The sequence below is a fragment of the Eptatretus burgeri genome, chromosome 17, assembly GCF_056783735.1.
Source record: "Eptatretus burgeri isolate ZD-2024b chromosome 17, Ebu_testis_v1, whole genome shotgun sequence".
Classification (NCBI taxonomy): domain Eukaryota; kingdom Metazoa; phylum Chordata; class Myxini; order Myxiniformes; family Myxinidae; genus Eptatretus; species Eptatretus burgeri.
The window spans coordinates 37,637,474-37,654,110 of record NC_140977.1 but is presented as its reverse complement, the minus strand read 5'-3'; the positions used below and the strand labels follow the sequence as shown (position 1 = coordinate 37,654,110).

General features: G+C 42.6%; 1 protein-coding gene across 2 annotated transcripts in view; it reads left to right on the top strand.

Moving 5' to 3' along the window:
* The window catches only part of KIF3B (kinesin family member 3B), a 37,104-nt gene extending 20,905 nt beyond the window's left edge, over window positions 1–16,199 (top strand). Inside the window, exons 7-11 of one of the 2 annotated variants that reach the window (XR_015052893.1) lie at window positions 1,620–1,736; window positions 2,043–2,148; window positions 4,380–4,591; window positions 6,507–7,305; window positions 10,278–16,199. Coding sequence is in view for 1 of the 2 variants with exons in the window: in XM_085862195.1 (XP_085718321.1) it covers window positions 1,620–1,736; window positions 2,043–2,148; window positions 4,380–4,591; window positions 6,507–6,585 (514 nt within the window). In the remaining variant the exon portion in view is untranslated. Of the gene's footprint in view, window positions 1–1,619; window positions 1,737–2,042; window positions 2,149–4,379; window positions 4,592–6,506; window positions 9,403–10,277 lie in introns of those variants that run through there. The other variant, XM_085862195.1, reaches the window with a different exon arrangement.
* Window positions 16,200–16,637: the final 438 nt, after the last annotated feature.

The following is a 16,637-nucleotide window of genomic DNA, read 5'->3' as shown; positions in this document are numbered from 1 at the left end:
CCTTTTTATGTAATTTTGTGATGATGGCTGATTTCCAATTTCCCAGGTGGAAAAAGGAGAGCAGTCCTGAAGTGTGAAAAAGTAAATAAATGCGAATATGCAAAATGCAAATGTTGAAGTCGGTTACCATTTATGACCCACGAATACACTGGTTCCACGAATAACGACTCCGTCAATAGCGGGGTTGCAAAGGCACATATGACAACAGTACGTCATATGGGATGGCTCAGGTGATGGTACATGGGTCATGTCAGATGGCTCATGTGATGGCATATGGGTCATGTGGGATGGCTAAACTAATGATATGTGGGTCACATGGGATGGCTAAGGTGATGGCATATGGGTCATCTGGGATGGCTAAGCTCATGATATGTGGGTCACATGTGATGGCATATGGGTATCTGGGATGGCTAAGCTAATGGCTAACCCATATATCATTAGCTTAGCCATATCTGGGATGGCTAAGCTAATGATATATGGGTCACATGGGATGACAGGTGATGGCATACGGGTCATCTGGGATGGCTAAGCTCATGATATATGGGTCACATGGGATGGCTAAGGTGATGGCATATGGGTCATATGGTGATGGCATATGGGTCATCTGGGATGGCTAAGCTCATGATATGTGGGTCACATGTGATGGCATATGAGTATCTGGGATGGCTAAGCTAATGGCTAACCCATATATCATTAGCTTAGCCATATCTGGGATGGCTAAGCTAATGATATATGGGTCACATGGGATGACAGGTGATGGCATACGGGTCATGTGGGATGGCTAAGGTAATGATATATGGGTCACATGGGATGGCTAAGGTGATGGCATATAGGTCATCTGGGATGGCTAAGGTGATGGTACATGGGTTGTGTCAGATGGCTAAGCTAAAGATATGTGTGTGACATGGGATGGCTAAGGTGATGGCATATGGGTCATCTTGGAGGGCTGAGGTGATGGCAGGTGGAAAACTACAATGTGCTGGAGTAGATGTTGAAGTATGAATGCAGCTTTATTCAGATTCTCCTTAATAGTGATATACTGCTGCCTCTTATTAAGATGAATAGTTTAATGAGGGTCGACAGTACATCAGTTCGACTTAAAGCTTCAAGTTGGAGAAATCATAGCTTTAAGTGGCTTCAATTTTAATATTAATTTTGAGAACATAATTGCAAAAACACTGGAAGTGTCAATGGAAGAGTGTCAATGGAAGATGTGGAGGATAGAGCGAAATGGAGACAGTTGGTCCGCTGTGGCGACCCCTAACGGGAGCAAGCCGAAAGAGGAAGAAGAAGATAATTGCAAAAACAAGTTTGATAACTGTTTATTTATGTATTTATTGTTATTCGTACATTTAGCCTCTTTCCACATTCGAACGGCAGGCTTGGTAAGCCGGTTAGTGAAAGGCAGGCCATAAACGTTCACCAGCCGACCCTATAAGAAGGTGGGAACACTTGGGACTGTCTAAGAAGTAGTAGGAGTCATCATTTTTCTACAATATTGATCCTAATGAAAGTCTGCAATATTGTCCATGATACTTTGAACCCCCCAACCTTCCTGCTTCACTTTTGTTTTTACTTGACACTTTTACACACTTTTCTGCTTCTGCACTTCCCACCAGGTACCTGATCATAGAGAACTTTCTGCCTCCCGAGGAGAAACAGAAGATTAAAAGCCGCGTCATATTCGAGGAAGAGGAGGACCAGTGGACGATACAAGCATTGATTCGGTTACAGGGGTAAAACGGATTTTCTCTTTTTACCAGTTGGCTATGCAATACGTCTGCCATTTGGAGATTTTATAAATGCCAAATAAATGTTAACCCATTCACTCCCAAACTGCCCCTCCTCTTCCCCTGGCCTTGTACTACCCCATCTTCAGGTATCCCAGTTAATCCTAATACCACTTTGCTAGTGTTGTTTGCTGGACCTGCAGAATTCTGGTTTTGAGAGGGGAGGTGATGCAGAGGTAAAAGTAAATGAAAAGATCAGAAGCAGTTACAGAGCCTCCAATATAATTTTCTTTTCATCCCCCTTACAATCAGGGCACAGGAACGGCTTCCACGGCCTAACTCTGCTGTCGGCCATCGGCGACCCATCACCCAGGCTGCTTTGGAATCGTACATTAATGGAACAAACTTCCGGCACCGGGTGAGACGCCACCTACCATTTTGGAATCTTTAAAATGATGCATGATTTCACAAATTTCCTCTGGATTTCTGGACAGAATCATTACACATTATAAGATAATTGACAGGATTGCCTATCGGTACGTACACTTGCCTCTCAGCTGGCTATCCTGGGTTTGAATCCCGACCAAGCTATAAACTGTCACTCCGGTGTTTCACAGACAGGGTGATTCAGCAATGTGTGTGCCATCGCTCGGATGGACGTTAAACGGGTGTTTCGGGTGTCAGCATTCTTTGGTAGACGTTAAAGATCCCATGTTGTCCTTTGCAAAGAATAGGCGAGCTATCGCCGGCACAATGGCCAAATTACAAATTCCTGCTATATCCAGCAGAGGGCATTGCATCAGCGGCATAGCCACGCCCTCAGTCAACGATGCTACCCCACAGCCTTGTGCTGCATACGAATGAAGAAGAATAAGGGAAATGGCAAGGTTCTGTGATTGGGAGCCTTTTTAGGTCTTCTCTACCGAGATGACCTAATAAAGCCGGACCAAACGTCCGTCCGTCAATTTTTCTTTCCGATCTTGATGAAACTTAGTATGTGGGTAGAGGTCGATGAGTGTTGTTGCACAACGATATAACTTTTGTCAGGGTCAAGGTCACGAGGTCACGTAAGTTATAAAAATCGCCATTTTCAAAACCTATCTAGTCTGCCATTTTACAAGATATTCGGCAACTGTTTGTTGATTATGATAGTAAAAAATATTATCTTGTATCTAACCGGAGAGATTTTCGAATTTCCGTCCCGTTTGGCCGCCACGTAACCTGGAAGATGGTCAAAAACACCTCCCGGTACAAAGAAAACTTTTTACTTCCGATCTTGATGAAATTTGGTATGTGGGTAGAGGTCGATGAGTGATACCCAACGAAATATTTTTTTCCTGGATTCGAGGTCAGGGTCAAGGTCACGAGGTCACGAAAGTTGTGAAAGTCGCCATTTTCAAAACCTATCTCGTCTGTCATTTTAGGAGATATCTGGCAACGGTTCATCGATTATGATAGTAAAAAACATAGAGATGACCGTCACCCCCACACGGGGGTAATTTTTAAAGGTTTGATTCCTTGCCTTAATGATTCTTCATAGTTTCATGATTTCTTCGTTGTCATAACCATACTTACTAATCAGTTCAGGCCATCGGCGCCCTGTGCAATTGCACAGGATGCTGGTCCCTAACGGTACCCCTGCACGAGCCTTGACTCTATATACAAACAAAAAAAAGAAGAGGATTAGATTCCGAAGAAGAAGAAGAAGAAGAGGAACATGTGGGGTACTCATGACGGAGAAGTAAGGAAAGTGAAGTATTTTTCAAGGAAGAAGCGTTTCTTTCAATGAAGGTTCATTTTGAGATATTGATGATAAAAGGGAGGGATAAAGAATGAGGAACAGATAGAAGGAAGAATGAGATTGTGTTTTTGAGTGAAAAATAGTTTGTTTTTTGTTTTTTAAGTGAGGAGGGAAAATAGGGTAATGTTGAAGTGAAGACAACATTTGGGGGTGGAGAAGCGGAGCAAGAAACCACCTCAAAACCGAGAATTTTGTTCCCGGTTATCCGAGGAGTAGGCCTGCATACACGAAAATGAATTTGACAATATAGTGCAACAAAGTACGATTTCACATGGGAAATTGAGCGAAAACACAAAGAGAAACACAGGTACGAAAATATAACAGAAAACATGATGGATCTGGTTCGGAAAACTTAGCTTTGATTGAGGCGGAAGGATCAGCTGCAGATTTGACCTACACGTGGAGCAACCCAAAACCAGAAGACAACTGGTTTCATCAGTTTTGGTTTTGTTGAAGTCATTCGATTTCAGTGTGAATCGGTTTCATTCAAAGTCAATTCTATGGGTAAAAAGAAAACCTCAAATTTATGTTTCACAACGAAAATGCTCACAAGGTGACATAAATACCTGTTGGCGTACTGGTGTTGCTATGGTATGCAGAACTATACCTGTGTAGAGCTCAATTATGGAACTCATTGGTGAAGTAAGTCATGGCGAGCAAACATTATTACACGAGGATATTGGTGATTTGCTGAAAAAGGTACTTAACATCTAGAAATCATGCCCCTTGTACATCGGTATTAGTGATTGGACTTGAGGGGTTGGCAAGCCTGTATATTGTCGATTGCTAAATGACTGTTTGGTCGATGTTAATTAATCTTGCTGTTCTCGTGAATTCCTTCATGGCAGGGGGAGAACATCTTGTGTCTGGAGCTGGACCTGCCACACCGTACCACGCAGGATTGGACTGGTCCCGCGGTTGCGCCGAAGGTGCAGGCTGCTTTGGAAGCTGCCTTGTGCACAGAAGCTGATGAGCTGCAGGTGGATGCAGCAGCTGGAAATGAACCAGATATCAGCTTTTTAGTGCATCCTATGCGCAGTAAAGGCAGCCGCACAGGGAGGTACGTAGTTGGTCAAGGTGGAGTTATACTGTGTGTGTGTGTTTGTGTTTGTGTTTGTGTGTGTGTGTCAATGGTTCTTATCTCCATATGAGGGTTTCAGAAGGTGGAACAGAGACCTCCGAGGTCTCAAAGTGTGTGTGTGTGTGTGTGTGTGTGTGTGTGTGTGTGTGTGTGTGTGTGTGTGTGTGTGTGTGTGTGTGTGTGTGTGTGTGTGTGTGTGTGTGTGTGTGTGTGTGTGTGTGTGTGTGTGTGTTTTATATCCATCTACAACATTACAGCAAATATTTAGATCTAGAATCTGAGCATATTGCTTTCCTGCGCTGAATAAGCAGACAAACAAGTAATAATTTCTTTATCATTCATTTAATTTTCCTCTCCCCCTCCTCCCTACACCACCCCCCCCCAAACACACATCAACCTCCTTTTTGGGTCATCTCGGTAGAGATGACCTAATAAAGCCGGACCAAATGTCTGTCCGTACGTCTGTACGTCCGTCCGTACGTCCGTCAACAATTTTTCTTTCCAATCTTGATGAAACTTAGTATGTGGGTCGCGGTCGATGAGTGTTGCACAACAATATAACTTTTGTCCGGGTTCAAGGTCAGGGACGAGGTCACGTAAGTTATAAAAATCGCCATTTTCAAAACCTATCTAGTCTGCCATTTTACAAGATATTCGGCAACTGTTTATTGATTATGATAGTAAAAAATATTATCTTGTATCTAACCGGACAGATTTTTGAATTTCCTTCCCGTTTTATCGTCACGTGATCTGGAAGATGGCCAAAAACGCCGATGCAATTCGCAAAGAAGGAAGGAAGGAGAAATGAAATATAAATATAAAACACATTTTTAGCCTTTTATATTTATACATTTTCCGCCGAAGGTGCAAAAGTTTCAAAACCCGAAATGTAAACGTTGGCATTTATTTTCAAAATATAATTTCGTGCGCGCGCTCCAAAATGCCGAGTCATCTTTAACCAAACTGTGCAGTAGAACTGCGCAGTCGTCCGTTCATGGCGTCTGAGCAGTGGCCAGCGTGGTTCAGATTGACTGTGGTTTCTGGGGCGAAGGTGATTGTTAAGAAGTATGTTGGCGGTATAAATTTGAGTGACTGTGGTGGTGATTTAATCACGCAACATTTTGACAACGAATATTCTGGCCGAACAATTGCATCAATTCAGTGCATCAGCAGCGATGATTTGCAGGCTCCTCTCGATCGTGCCGATATCTAACATAATCACCGGCGGACATTGGGCTGCAGGCTGTGGGGCGAGGCCACGGATCCCGGATGAGGAGATGTGATAAATGATGCTACATGCTTCGGGCTTTCTGAGTAATATATCAATGAGTACATTCCAGAATTAATGAAATAATAATTAATGAATCTGGCATACAAAATGTTTTTCATACCTGAATGTTACTTTGTGCAGTGTCACGAAACTTCTGTGGAATTTATAATTTATGAATTTGCTAGCTCTAACGATTTTTCAAACCTCAATATCTCTATAAATACTTGACCAATTTTCATTCTGAAAGTTGCATTATAATCAGTGAAGAATAATCTACAGGATTATCATAATCTCCGAGAGCTAAGCCTATTTTTTTCGTTTTTTTCTACAACCGGAAGTGGAATGTCCCCAGAGAGTGGACGGACCGGAAAACCCCGTATTGCACTTACTGGTGATTCTGATGTGTTAATCCGGGTACTAAATGAACAATACATATTTATTAAATATGTCATTAGTAGTATTATCCTAGTGTATCTCTGTGAACTATTTTAATCTAAATGGTTAGTTTGGACTGTTTTTTCGGTTACCTGAACTGAACATTGAGAACTTGTGGTATTATAGAGATGACCGTCACCCCCACGCTGGGGTAATTTTTACTCTTTCTTTTTCTTTCTCTTTTTTTAGGCCAAAGAACAGAACAGTCACCCCTTCGATGTCTTGCTCCAAAGTCTACCCACAATCCCGAGGCTTGGTTCCAAAGTAGTAAATTTGGAGCAAAGTTCTTGCTGCTGGGATTTGAGTTTTGATGCATTCCAACACGGTTACTCCTACATCTTTACCCAAACTCCTGAGGTCCCTTTTTCTCCACTGTCCTCAGTCTGACCTCTTACATGGCCACTTTTGAGGCTGCCATAATGTATAAAGCCAAGAGTTCTGGTTGAGATTCAAACTCAAACCCCAAATATAGTTGTCTTTTGGAATGGATGTGGATCCACACAATCCCAAACACTGCTGGGTCTAGCTTTGCTTGCACAACTGGAGGAAAGAGTTGTACAACTAGAGAACCAGTCGTCTTGTTTCCTGGAATGGTAATTGGCACCGTATATAATAATTTGTTTCAAACACCATGCTGTAGAGCTCAGGCACTACCATATCTGCAGCTGGAAGTTGTAACAACAGATCGGCTCTAAAATTTTAAACCAAATGGGATGGTTTTAGCTGATTAGAAAGCTGGGCGTTCGAGATCTAATATTGCGTTCAGAAGGATGATCTCCCATCTGCCATTATCTTTATTACAGGGTCACTGGACTCTTGGACATTTGCCATTTTGATACTCCCATAAGTCATTGGGGTGTATACTAATAGGAAAGAAGTACTTGTCTTGTAGTTTCAATGCTGCTTCATCATCCTACATCATACATGGGGAATGAGGAATTCTGAGCACCTTTTTCTATTGTGAAGCGGAGACGCCACCATGGATAAGGTACATTTGGAGTGGTTATTGAAGACGATCCAATAGTTTTGTTTGTCCTGTTAATTGATGTATTTATTCACCGTGCAATGTTTTGTTGTATTTTGATTGTCAATTCCATTCATGTCTTTTCTCCTTTTGAAATTTTCAGCTGAAATTTTGAAGAAAGGCCTGCATTACTTATACGAGGGTGGTCGAAATTTGACCTGAACTTTTTACTAAAAGCAGAGAAATTAAAGTAGATGAATCATGTTTCAGGGAATTTATCTTTATGGTGTTGAAAAACCAATAACCATAGTCACACTTGTTTCCCGCTTTAACACACGAACTGAAAGTCGAGATGGTGCCGATTGGGATAACGGCGAATGGTAATTAAATTTCTGTTCAATGAAATGGCAAGCCTCTCCTGCACTTGCTACGCACATGTCCTAAAGAATTATACACTGAAAGCTTATGGACGCCTCACCAGGGTAAATAGATTCCAGTAGATCTGAGAACTGGTGTGGACTCGCTGACTGAGACAAAATACCGTAACAATAGCATCTCATCTCCTATGCCCTCGGGAATGTGCGAGGATATTGCGGCATTGTCGTTCAATCAACTCAACTTTAGATTAGATTAAAAAAAAATTTCAGCTTATTTTAAATGCAAAATGTATAACCTTGTTTCATTGCTGTGCATGCGGCATGGTTTTCTAAATGAATTGAGAATGAACGATATTGATAACAGAAGATCTTGACGCGGACGAAAAAAATTCTCACGAATAGGTGCGGATACCTTGGAGAGAATCCACATTCAAGGTATAAAATCAGCTTGTGGATAAATTGCATGACTGTCATGCAGTACTCTGCCTAGGACTGCCTGCACGTGCTGGATGAGCCCGTCGGCCTTGCAGCCACCATGACTTGTCTTGAAACGATTTTCTAGCTTGCTATCACGTGCAGCCTGTGATGCTGGTTGCATCATTTTCTGGGGGCAGAGCTGTGCTGCTGATGCAGTGTCCCCTCTTACCAGTACACTGGTGTAGCCTGGTGTTGGCTCAGTGGTTAGGGTGGTGGCCTGAGTTCAAGCCCCGTCGGCCGCTGAATTAATACACCAGGGGGTTGACTCAGCCTGTCATCCTTCCGAGGTCGGTGAAATGAGTACCAGTTCCAGTGTGTGTACTGGTAGAGGGGCACTGCATCAGCGACACAGTCGCGCTTCAAGAAATGATAGCAACCCCGGCAGCTAAACTGCCATACGACCACAGTACACTGGTACTCATTTGGCCGACCTTGGAAGAATGACTGGTTGAGTCAACTCCACCTGGTGTTAATTCAGTGACCGACATGGGCTGAAACTCAAGACCCGAAGATCTTGAGCCAACCACTTTTACCATTAAGGCAACACCAGGCTTAACGATTTTATGTGACCACAGATGCCGCATAGAATGTGTATTTTTTTAATGCCTCCACGACTAAGTTGCCAGAGGTTTTATTTCACTTGTTATGGTTAAGTTAGACAACTTTGTTCCAATTTCATTTTGGAGGAAAAAAAGAACAACTTCAAACTGCAGCGTTTCTAGATCAATGTAGATTTGACAATGAATGATCAAAATTTCAGTACATCTGCATGTGGACTCGCACACTGACACATAAACTGATCGCACCAGCCTCAACCCCCCACCCCCACTCCCTCCCTTGTGCAAGGCTAACAAAGGTCCAGGTCAAATGTCAAGCACCCTCGGATATACATATGAGCTTCCAATCAAATCATTTTTTGAGTTCATAAACTTTCCACTTACATTAAGACTTGAGGTCATTATTCCACATTCTTTGAGGATGTCACATCACATTTGTTCTCGAGTAAGAGTTAATCTTGCGCCTGGTTATTATCCTCAAATAAATCCTTTTATATGATCAGCTGAGTTTCATTTTGTTTTGTGGAATATCTAGATTCGAGAAATTCGAGTACCGATCGAGTTACTGCTACTCCAGCCAAAAGATGCATGATCTGGCGTTTACAGAAAAGGTTTTGCTGAAATCTCATAACTGTATGACAGCATTGTGTAAACCTGTAAAAATAAAAGTAATGTTTATAAACGATTGTGTAATAAATATAATTCCCATCTCTGGTTGCTTTATTGCCAATTTATCGTCCCATGCCACTTGTTTGTGGGTTATTGGATGTTTTTGGAAACTTTTTCTCAGATAACTATAGGTTTTGACAAACTCGATGCACACTCGGAAAAATGTTCTCCCAAAGTCGGACTCAATCTAAACATGAGAACGTTTGCAAACAGGCTCTTAAATATACTCATACATTGCCTACAAACCCCATGGGGAAAACTTCAAAGTTCCTTCACATCCTCACTCTCCCTCCAGAGGCAGCTCTGATTCTCATCGACTGTTGCTATTACTGCTCTAATGGCATTTGGTAGGTTGCTGGAGAACTCGTTTGGCTCAAGTCTTTCACCAACTTGCTGGCCAGGGCGAACATTCGATTGGAGTTGACTTGGGCAGGGATTTATAATTTGTCCAGAGTGTCGGCAATAATTCGCCTATTCACACTTAGTCCTGGATCCAGGCTACCTATCCGTAAAAAAAGTGGTTGTGCATCCAGTTTTACTGCAGAAAAAGGTTCTACGGTAGCTAATGAAATAAATTAATTTGGGTAGACATTTCACTCTTTGGACATTTTCATTCTGGTGGCCATTTTGAATAAAATGTGAAATTATCATAAGTTACCCCCAATAGCTCAAAAATGCCCCTGTTAAAATGACCATTTTGATGTAATCAGACATTTTTGGGTCGGAAAATATTAATTGTAGGTTACTGTAAAAACCATTCAAAGTTGAATTTTCAAATTCTTTTTTTGGGGGTCTACCTACACTATGTTGTGAGGTTGCAGGTCTGTCTTAATATGTATGTGCTCTAAAGTTGTCAAAGTAAATACGCCAGGCAAGCTTAATCACTGATGACTAACTTGACGCCTTATCTTTGCAGATATTCACATCATGGTGTCAAAAGAAGCTTCAATCCCAGCAGTTCTTCTGAAAGTCAGGGAAAGTAGTCCACTCCAGAAGGACAGATGCATCGTGTGTCAAAAGAGAAAAAGTACAAAATTTACCTCAACTGACAGTGGAAAGAAACTGTTACGAGAGGAGGCAGCTTTGAGAAAAGATGATGTATTCAATCGGCTGAAGTTAATCCCAGAAACTGAGAAATTCTATTATCGCATGGATAATGACTGTTATAAAAGTTACACTCTTAAGAAGATATTAGATCAAATACGTAGTGCAACCGACGATGGTAATACTAGTGAGGAAAAAGAGAGGGGTACATCAGATCCTAACTCGCCAGTTACAAAACGAGCTAGGAGATCATCCTCAACTGCACGTCCATCAGCAAGTGATGCCAGATTATCTAACCAAGAACTTCCTTGCATAGTCTGTGGTTCAATCACAACAACAGAGAAAGGCACAGAAGTAAGGAAGAAGTTCAGGATATGTGAGGAAAAAAGGGCAAACAATTTCTTGGCTGCTGCAGTTTACTATAAAGACACTGTTTTCGAATGGATCGCATATCTAGACAGTGACAAGATCTTTGCCGCCGAAATTTTTGCTCATGGCAAATGTATGAAAGCATACATAGCAAAGTACCAGAGAGAAATCTCACAACATGATCGACAAAGGCCACCATCAAAGAAATTCGAATTATTCAAAAGGGCTAAAGATATCTTAGACCCTCTTCTTGAGGCAGGCTATGGATTCACTCTTAAGGATATCAAGGAACTGATGATAAGTTTTGACGATGAGGTAAACCTATACAACAATGAACTAAAAGGTTTCTTGGTCAAGACATACCAGGAGACAATAACCTTCTGTGAATCCAAAAGAAAGAACGAACCAATGCTGGTATTCTCTTCTCAACTAAGCACAGAACAACTGGCAGCAAAAATAAGATCTCATGATGCTGTTAAAGAAGCTGGAGATATCATCAGGCAGGCCATGCAGAACATTGACTTCCATCTCCAGGACAAATTTTGTGATGCCACCGAACTCTGACCATCATGGGAAAAAACTAAAATGCCTGATGTTCTACTCACATTTTTCTCATCACTATTCAAAATTAACAAGTCTCATCTCCTACAAGTTCACCAAGTAGATATTGAGAAAAATGACGATGAGACTGACGCTGATTGTAATGATAACAAACCTGCTCAAAGCCGACACACAATTAAACTCTACAGCCTGTTCCAGATAATATACTATGAAATGTTCCATGGACAAAGAAAAACACCTCTACATATGATGACAGCCCACAGTATCTATGATAAATGTAAAAGCAAAGAACTGATTACATCGTTCAATCGTCTCGGTCTGTCAACTCGCTACATTGATCTTACCAAGAGCAGAAATATACTCTTATCATATGCCATAAAGTCATGTGAAAGGACCAGCATGCCAATTCCTTTGATGACACGTTTGATGAACTTCGATATGAAGACTATCACAAAAACCGAAATTAGTCACTGGCTACTCTTCCACCAACGTCCAGTGTCATAGAGGGACATATACAAAGAACATTCCTTGCTGCTCGTGAAGCTGTTACTCTTTTGGACCAGAGAGTTTCCCTTGAGCCTACTGACTATGGCTGGAAAGAATCTGATGGAGTACTTGTACCGTCAAAACACCTAAAACCACTTCCAGATGTCCTACTAACTGTTTGCGGCTGTAAACACTGTAAAACCAAACGGTGTAAATGTAGAAAGGCAAACCTCAATTGTTGTGTATTTTGCAAATGTTCTACTTCATGTGATAATACATAAAAGACATTGAAAAGTTCAAGTTGAGAACAACTTCTCTGTAGAGATAACAATACAAATATATCTGTACATAAACAATTCAATTGTAAATTGTTTAATCAAAATATTGTTGAGTTCTTAAGCACCGGTTTGGTTAAACCATCACATTGCTGAACTGGTGGCGGTCATATTGGAAATTGCATAATGCGAGAGTCTAATCATTTATGCATTCCCTTTGTCCTGCAGCTTGAAAAGGCAAAATATCACTTTATCAGTCCTTTTCATACAATAAAATGTTGAAATTTTGGTGATTTGAGTGTTGGAAACAGCCTTTTTCCAAAATGGCTGCCATCCTGAAAATGTCCCATCGTGCAAATGTTTAACCAAAAAAATTTTGACATTTTATGTTCATAGATTGCAAAAACTATTTGAAAATCCCTGCACATCAACTTTTTTGCGACACTTTAGGCTGGATCCAGGACTAACTCATTCGTTCCTCTTTTTTCCCACCCGTGAAACCAACTTCCACATTCTCTTCAATCTCATTTTTCCCTCCAGGTCCTCAAGGCAGCCATTAACCACAATACAACATCATTCGCCATCTAAAGCCATGAACTTTTCTTCCCCTCATTAATCCTCTCCTACCCCACCTCTTTCCAAATTTCCATTTTTTTTTTCCTTCCTGAGAATTTGCTTTTGTATTCATGTTGTCCTCCTCTACGCCTCATTGTTTGCTACATCCCTTATTTGTCTAAGTCTCTCTATTTTGTCCCTCAACCCTGATTTTGGTGTCTCTCCCCCCCCCCATTTTATTTTTGTTCCTTTTGTTCTGTTGATATGTTCTAGCTCCTCCATGAGTCTCAACTTTGGATACAAAAAAGACACCATGGGATTTTAACACCTACCAGCTAATACGAGCATACGGGACCCTGACCCCAGTTTCAGGCCTGTCCAGTTTATCTGTAAAATACCTGGACCCTGTATCAGCAGCTGGGGCTTATGCAGGCATCATGTAACAGGGGTTCATCAATTGAGGATTCCAGGAGACACTGATGCTATGTATTCATTCTAACACTGATAAAGATCTCTTTCATGGAGGAACCAAAGGAATCACAGCCACATGGCATGCTCAGCGAACACCACAAATTAACCCTACGGGAGTCCCCCTCACCGGCGGAATCCAACCTGAAACTTTCTTAGCTGGAACGGTCACTCGGTGGAGTGAGCACCTTTGCCAGGCTGATTAGGTGACGTTTTGTATCCCACTAATAGGCCAGATCTGGATTTTGACTTGAATTAAAATTTAATTGGCTTGTTCGGGTCACCTAACCATCTCATCCAGAAAGTTTCGTCCAAATCAGTCCACTTTTTCAGATATCGCCGTACGTAACATTTTAGCCCAATCACTTAATAGTGAAGAATCACTTTTAAAATTCTCGGATCAGGATCCAGATTTGGATCTTCACCAAAATCGAATCTATTCTTCCTTGTTACAAACTCAACCTGCCCACAAGTTTCATCCAAATCCATCCACAATCTTTTGAGATACCCTGTTCACAAACAGACAGACAGGGGTGAAAACAGCCTCCATCCACCTTCGGTGGCAGAGGTAACAAGTGTTACGGGCAATCATTTGCTCCGAAGAATGCAGGGAGTTCGTTCATTGAGGACCTCCATCCATTGTTGGGAGAGCAGAAGCAGAATATCCAGGGTAGAGTGACCTGGTCTGAATCAAAATTGATGATCAGAAATCAAGCCATTGGAGAAGAGGAAATCAAGCCAACACTTGTTACCTCCATCATCGCTTCAGACATTAAATCCTTCCTCTTCATCAATAGCTTGATTTCTGATCATCAATTTGGTTTCAGACCAGGTCACTCGATCCTGGATATGCAGCTTCTGCTCTCCCAACAATGGATGAAGGTCCTCAATGCCAGACATGAAATCAGAGCCATATTCCTAGATATATCCCGTGCTTTTGACACGGTCTGGCACCCTGCTCTGCTCACCAAACTCTCTTCCTATGGTATCCAAGGCCATCTCCACTCATGGCTCGCAGACTTCCTCTCCTGTCACAGCCAACGTGTGGCCCTTAATGGAGTTCTCTCATCCCCTCTTCCTGTCTAGGCTGGAGTTCCTCAAGGTAGCGTTCTAGGCCCTGTTCTTTTTCTGATTTTCATCAATGATCTCTCTGGCTCTTTGGAAAATCCTTTTTATCTCTTTGCTGAGGGCTCCATCCTCTGCCGTACCATCTGTCATCCCTCAGATTGGCAAGCAGCAGCTTCTTCGCTCTCCGCAGATCTGGATAAAATCACAAACTGGTCCAACACGTGGAACATGTCTTTCAATCCTCACAAATCTCATGCTCTCACTATGTTTCTCTGAAAGGACTGTCTGGAACCTGCCCCCCCCCCCATCTACTTTCTCAACAATCCTCTGGAAGAAATCCTTTCATTCAAGCTTCTGGGTCTCACTATTTGCCATGATCTTTCTTGGGAAAGCCCCATTTCCAACCTGGCCTCCAAAGCCAGTCACCGACTGGGCATTCTCTGTCGTGCAAAGTCTTTCCTCAGCCCATCGGAGCTCCAACCACATACAAAGCATTCGTCCACAGCTTGAGGGAGTACTGCTCTCCCCTCTGGGCTGGTGCTCCCACCTCTCACCTTTCTCAGCTTCACACTGTGGAAACCAAGGCATTTAGGATCATTGGTATCTCCCACGATGAGGCTGAGTCTTTGGTCCTCTCACTCTCTCACCGCAGGCAGGTCGGTGGTCTTTCTGTCTTCTACCGTCTCCTCTCTGGTCTCCCCCCCCCATATTTCCGCAGGGAGCTCAAGGTCCACCAGCAACCCACTTCTGGTAAAACTACCAAAATCACGAATCACTGCTCACCTTCACTCTTTCATTCCTCTTTTTTTTTACCGCTCTTGGAATAAACTCCCACAATCTCTTGTTCCACCCCCCCCCCCCTCTTCCACTCTTCCCTCCAGGCCTTCAAAACAACTATTCACTATCACCTCTTATCTTCCCCCATCCAAAACCACGATCTTCTCTACCGCTGTTAATCCACCCCAACCCACCTCCTTCAAATTCCCTGCATTCCTTCCCGAAAGTTCCCTGTCGTGTAAGGTCCTGAAAGTCCCTGTGGTGTCCATCTTGTATACCCCGTGTTCCCCACCCCTTCCCTCTCCCTTCCACAGATCTAATGTCTCTGTTCCCAACTGTTTTGTCCTTCCCTCTCCCACTCATTTTGTCTCCTGCCCCCCCCCCCCTTGTTGTGCGTTGTGTGTTTTAGCTCTCATACGAGCCTCGACAATGTATACAAAAAAAAAACATCTCTTGTATGTTCATTCAAGCACTGAAATTCCGTAACTGGCAGGCATGACCCCAAGACCAGACCTCATTCTGATCCACCCACCTTTCTGACTTTTTGGGGGTGGGGTTCCATAACTTTTATTTAAAGGATGCAAGAACTTCTATTTGATAGGAAGAAAAATATTGTGAACTGGACATTTATATAGGCTGTTCAATACTCTGAACATGATAGCAAGGTCACCTCCAGAAGGATGATGCGATTGGAGTGGGCTTTTAGGCTGACTTACTATCCAAGCCATGATTTATCAATGGCATGGGTGGTTGTGCTGCATTTGCACCAGTGGAAATGATGAGTGGTGTAGCTGTACACTCAGAATCGCTTCTCAGACGGGTAGATAGCTTAGAGGTATGGGCACTCATCTCTCAGCTGTCTCGCCTGGATTCGAATATCGACCCAGCTGTAAACTGTCATCCTGGTGCTGTGCATGTGTGGCAATTCATCAACGCGTCCATCGTCTCTCGGACGGACATTAAGTTGGGTGTCTCGTTTGCTAGCATCGGTTGGCGGACATTAAAGATAACCCGGGTGCACCTGTGTTTTTTGAAGGGTAGGTCAATTATCGCTGACACCCTGAGACAATGACAAATTCCTGCCAACGTCAGCTCCAATCGAAGCTGGCCAGCCGGTTCGTGAAGGAGTGGCGCCAAAAACGTTCTCTCGCCGACACCCACAATAAGATGAGAATAATTGAGGCCGCTCAAAAAGAGTGTTCCCTTCTGAACCGACAGCTCGACACAATTTATAGGTAACCCAGGTTCTAATCCTGTGTAGTACTACGTGTCCTTGTCCTGCATGCGACATGTCGAAACTCGTCCATGAGCCTTAAGCTCACGATAAATAAATAAATCCACATCCCATTAAGGACAGCGTTGCTCAGAGCAACTTGCTTTGTGATGTAACTCTAAAATATGACATCATATCGTTTACTAAAAACCTGCAGGGTGACATTTTACAGTTGTGCAGATTCGAGTATCCTCCTGCCAAAAACCTTTCATTCTTTTCATTGTGGTTGTTTGCGGTTAAGTTATAATAACTTTGTTCTCTGTGTTGTGGTTTTTGTTTTCTTCTAAAGGATTCTGATGTGTTCCCGTCTCGAACGTGCTCGGAATGAAAATGATTGATGCTGATGCCGTACTTCGTCAGACCCCGTGGGGAGGTTGATGCAAACCATTTGGTCTCCGAG